This window comes from Coregonus clupeaformis, chromosome 28 (genome assembly GCF_020615455.1).
Source record: "Coregonus clupeaformis isolate EN_2021a chromosome 28, ASM2061545v1, whole genome shotgun sequence".
Lineage (NCBI taxonomy): Eukaryota > Metazoa > Chordata > Actinopteri > Salmoniformes > Salmonidae > Coregonus > Coregonus clupeaformis.
In genome coordinates, this window is record NC_059219.1 from 13,933,833 (window position 1) to 13,939,374 (window position 5,542).

At 38.8% G+C, this 5,542-nt stretch overlaps 1 protein-coding gene across 1 annotated transcript in view; it reads left to right on the plus strand.

Moving 5' to 3' along the window:
• The first annotated feature begins 2,683 nt into the window (after positions 1-2,683).
• Positions 2,684-5,542, plus strand: part of LOC121542385 (serine/threonine-protein kinase SBK2-like) — a 7,276-nt gene continuing 4,417 nt past the window's right edge. The window contains exon 1 of the mRNA XM_045208324.1: positions 2,684-2,689. Coding sequence (XP_045064259.1) covers positions 2,684-2,689 — 6 coding nt within the window. The remainder of the gene's footprint in view (positions 2,690-5,542) is intronic.

A 5,542-nucleotide genomic window follows, 5' to 3' on the forward strand; every position in this document is an offset into this window, starting at 1 on the left:
CTCTCTCTCTCTCTCTCTCTCTCTCTCTCTCTCTCTCTCTCTCTCTCTCTCTTTCTCTCTGTCTTTTCTCTCTCTCTCTCTCTCTCTCTGTCTTTCTTCTCTCTCTCTCTCTCTCTCTCTCTCTGCTCTCTCTCTCTCTCTCTCTCTCTCGTCTCTCTCTCTCTCTCGCTCTCTTCTCTCTCTCTCTCTCTCTCTCTCTCTCTCTCTCTCTCTCTCTCTCTCTCTCTCTCTCTCTCTCTCTCTCTCTCTCTCTCTCTCTCTCTCTCTCTCTCTCTCTCTTTCTCTCTCTCTCAGTGACTGGTCTGCTACGCCATCAACTGGGATCATACTGGTTAGACTGGTCCAACTGGGCTGTAACACCTGACACTCTGGGATTGGAGAATAGACCCTGCTACTCTATAGTCGTAATCTGACCATATCTGGGATTACCTGGACCTGTGGCTGGTGGTTTAGCTCTCAGATTGGGATTGAATTGGGAGGGGGTGAGGGAGGGAGGTTTCTATCCCCTCTCCCCTTCTTGTTCTGGCATGGGGACTCTCTCACCCCACTGCTTCCCCCTGTACCTCTGCCCCCCCTTCTTCTGTCTTAAAAGGCAATCAAAAAATGGTGGTACACACACCAAGCACATTTTGAACTGCATCTGCTGATTGGCGGATGCTTCTGACCAACCAGGTGTATAGCAATTTAGACTGTGAGGCCCTCCACCAATGAGGAGAAGCCTGAAGCTGGTATTTATGTTTGAATAGAGGTTCTTGTTTTAGCGCAGTAAAGACTCTGTTTTAAGTTTTTTAGTTAAATATTGATGTTTTGTAGAGGTCCAGAGGTGTTGGCATCCATTTTGATTATTTGAAACATTCTGAAAAAATCTGTTATTTTTAATATGGTTGAACTTGAGTTTTATAATTGTTATACAAATGTTTACAAGTATGGTGACACATGTAGCTCTATCAACAATAACTGCTCTTAGTACAGGTTGCCCTGAATTATTTTAAGGTTATAAAACATATATTTTTTTATCATCTGTTTTTTAAACAAATAGCATGACTCAATGTTTTATTATCAATGCAATTTAAAAAGTATTTACATTGTATTTTGATTGTGTCATTTCTGTTTAATATCTGTTGTTTAGATGTAAGACGTTAATTAATTAATTACTTCAATACAATTTATTCTTTTTTTTTATCACAAAAGTACTATCAGGCAACACTAAAGTGCGCTAACATTGTTGAAGTGTGTATTACTAAATCTATCACAAAGCTAACAATTATAAATGTTTTTGTTTTGTTTTCCAAAGTGAGAGGTTTATTTGAAATTATTGTTATTAATTTAATCCCCCAGATGTAATTAAATAATAATTCTGATTATTTACTTCACTTAATCAAACATCATTCATTTACATTTCCCCTCCATAATCAAAAAAATATATATAGGCTTTTCTGGGCTGCAGTTTGTATCACATTCTAATGTTGTCTTTTGTCACAACATTTACAATATGTTGACTTATAGTTATGCTTGTAAGCACTTACTCATGAAGAGGAGTCTGTAGTATTACTTTACACACACATTAGGATACCAATATGCTTTAAATGACGATTAGATCATTTTGTCTGGTCTGAGCAGGTTATTTAGAATGTAATGATTATTCCAGGGATTTGAACACTGATGTCTGGAACCATGTTGTATAAATCAAGACGTTCTCAATTACATGCCCAATCAAAAACTTCTCAGCCATATCTAGTTCTATACTGTTCAATGAGTCGTAACATCCTTACTTCAATAGTGAAAAAATGTGCAGTAGCAACTTCAGAATATATTTTGCATTGTTAACGTTCTCAATGTAAAACATGAAGCTCACAAATCCAATCTCTGTGAATTTTCTCATCAGTTTCAGAAAAACTGTTATGAATCTATAAGCCACAGTGTATTTGCTTAAGTGAACCCATTGATGTCTTGTTTGAAAGGCTTTTCAGAAACTCTCTCATGTACCCCAATACAAGCAGGGGTCAAGGTTTGATTAACTGAACTCAGAACTGTGGCAAACCTGAGATTATGAGAATGCCTGTATGTTTAGGGCTGCCTGTCTAAATGTAGGGAATAAGGTGCCATTTGGGATCCAGGCTGTCTGGTTTATTTGACTAGAACCTCCTTGACATTTTAGCAGACACTCTTATCCATAGCGACTTACAGGAGCAATTAGTGTTAAGTGCATCGCTCAAGGGCACATCAACAGATTTTTCACCTAGTCAGCTCAGGGATTCGAACCAGCAACGTTTTGGTTACTGGCCCAATGCTCTTAACCACGAGGCTACCTTCGGTCACAGTCTGATATTTGAAAGATAAATAGTAGCTTGTCGACTCCAGCCTGCTGCTTCATTTGCCTGATGGGATTTCCATAGAGGTGCTCCTCCCTCCCAACTGAGAATCCATTCATCCTGAGTGTACCATCCCTCTCAGGACTGGGAGTTGAACCGCTGTCTCATCAGCAGTTTTTCTCTTGTTATGTCAATCACTGATAGTCACTAATTTAGCCCATGTCAGCTAACATTTTTTAGATTGTTAAATTAGTCTAGTGGCTAGCTATCTACACTTAGTAATCATTGTCGAATTACCAGCCGGTGGGCCCCCAATGATTTTGTTAGTCAGTCTCACTGAGATACAGTATCATATTTATGGGGGGGTATGGATGACGGTACACACGCCCACAAGCAACTGCGGCCCCTCATGATGAGTTCAGGTTTTGTATGGCCCCCATTAATATTGCCTTTCCCTGATCTAGCTCATGTTTATTACATGGTGAAACTTTGATAGAGAAAGTCAGACATGAAAGACTACAGGGAGTGAGGGTGAACTGGGCAAATGAAAGAGGGGAAGCGAGAGGACAGAGTATGGTATTGAAGGAGAAAAGACAGATAGAATGATGGAGTGTGGTGAAGGATGGGGGAGAGATAAGGCGGCATGGGGTAGATATTTGGGAAAAGGGGAAAAGTGGGAAAGGGATAAAAGAGGGAGAAAGGATGGCAAAGAATGGAAAAGTGGGGTGGGGGAGGATGGGTCGAAGGAAAGGGAGAGAGATGGGGAGGGAGAGAGATTGGGGGAGAGTGAGATGAGGAGGGTGGGATCAGGAAGTGTAGGTGCCTTGGTAGTTAATAGTAGAGCTGAGTCTGCTTCAGGTAAACAATCTGACCCTGATTACTGAACAAACAAGACACCTGCTCCAAACACACACACACACATACTGCATTTGTGATTGACAACATACATACTCTCGCTCTTTTTACATTGTTATTTTCATAATATTTGTAATTGTTTCCAAAGTGGGACCAATCTTTAAAAAACACTGGGACACTGAAAGTTGACCAAACTTTATTTAAAAAGTTAACAAGTGACGACACTGCCTAAAACAGGATTTGCTGTACGAGAGGAACAACGAACTGGAATATTGTGACTGGTCTGCTACGCCCTCTACTAGGATCATACTGGTTAGATTGGTCTAATTGGTCTGTAACACCTGACACACTAGAGAATATACCCTGCTACTCTGTGTTAAAAGGAAATCAAAAGCAATTGTAGGACACACTGAGGGTAGCACCTCATCTCACTCCACCGAACACGCTCCGAACCACATCAGATGATTGGCGGATGCTCCTAACCTGCAGTTATTTAGACGTTCTGTTGAGTACTTAACCAGGCAAGGCCATTCACCAATGAGGAGAAGCCTAAAACTGGCTTGTTTTAGCGCCGTAAAGATTCTGCTTTAGGTTTTTCAGTTAAATATTGATGTTTTGTAGATGTCTAGACATGTATTGGCAAACATTTAAATTATTTGAAAAATTCTGAAAAAATCTGTTAATTTTAACATAGCTGAACATGAGTTTGATCATTTTTATACAAATGTTTACAGAATAAATATGGTGATTATTCCAACAGTGTGAACACTAATGTCTGGAATCTTGTATAAATCTGGTCCTCCCAGATTTATAGTTTATTACAGTCAGTTCATAGGAAAAAATATTTGTTGTTTTGTGTTATGTTTTGTGTGTTTTGTTTTTATTTTTCACATTTTAGAGAAGAATGTTGGGCGGTATACCGTATTTTACAATATACCAGTATTGATGCACAGACTGGTTTGGGTTTTTATATTACCTTCTATAAAGGTATTTGAATGTTTGGTTTATTAAATGTGATATGCCATGTTTGGTTTGTTAAATGTGATATGCCAAATTCTGCAAATAAGGACAACCAAATACTTCAAGAGTAACTTTGATGTCCCCTCTACACATCAAAAGAACAAAATAATATATACATTTTTTTTTATGTGTGGTTTATGAGGTCAGACATTTTTTATTGACGACAATTAATTTTATGGTAAAGTAGTAAGATAGGTTATCTCTCCAAATTAAGCCAGAAACCAAATATTACTAAAGGTAAGTTAAATGTTTTCCATACAAAGAAAACCCACAACATAGAAATTGGATTGGTCAAGTTGATCAATTTGACAGTTTCAGACAAAATATGACTTAATTCCAAATGTATATACCATTACACAATATTTTCCATCACATGCAAATGCATTTGATCCATTTTGATGTGATTTTAATATAATTTCACAGTTTTCTTACCAGAAATACAGTATTTGCTACCATTGAAGCCCAATGTTGTATTTCTGCAACATTTCCAGAAAATTATTCTACAAACTTATTTTCATAATTAGAGGACTATTACAAGTATTTCTGAAGAGTACAAACATTTAACAGGGTTAAATGGATACTTCGGGATTTTGACAATGAGATTTTATCTACTTCCCCAGAGTCAGATGAACTCGTGGATACATTTTTTATGTCTCTGTGTCCAGTATGAAGGAAGTTAGAGGTAGTTTTGCGAGCCAATGATAACTAGCATTAGCGCAATGACTGGAAGTCTATGGGTATCTGATAGCCATGGACTTCCATTCATTGCGCTAACACTAGTTAGCAATTGCGGTAGCGCTGGTTAGCATTTTTCTTCAAACTGCACGTAGACACAAAAAAATGCTATCCACGAGTTCATCTGACTCTGGGGATTTTGTCCAAATCCTGCAGTATCCCTTTAAAGCCACATTATAGTAATGTACACTGCTCAAAAAAATTAAGGGAACACTTAAACAACACAATGTAACTCCAAGTCAATCACACTTCTGTGAAATCAAACTGTCCACTTAGGAAAGCAACACTGATTGACAATACATTTCACATGATGTTGTGCAAATGGAATAGACAACAGGTGGAAATTATAGGCAATTAGCAAGACACCCCCAATAAAGGACTGGTTTTGCAGGTGGTGACCACAGACCACTTCTCAGTTCCTATGCTTCCTGGCTGATGTTTTGGTCACTTTTGAATGCTGGCGGTGCTTTCACTCTAGTGGTAGCATGAGACGGAGTCTACAACCCACACAAGTGGCTCAGGTAGTGCAGCTCATCCAGGGTGGCACATCAATGCGAGCTGTGGCAAGAAGGTTTGCTGTGTCTGTCAGCGTAGTGTCCAGAGCATGGAGGAGCTACCAG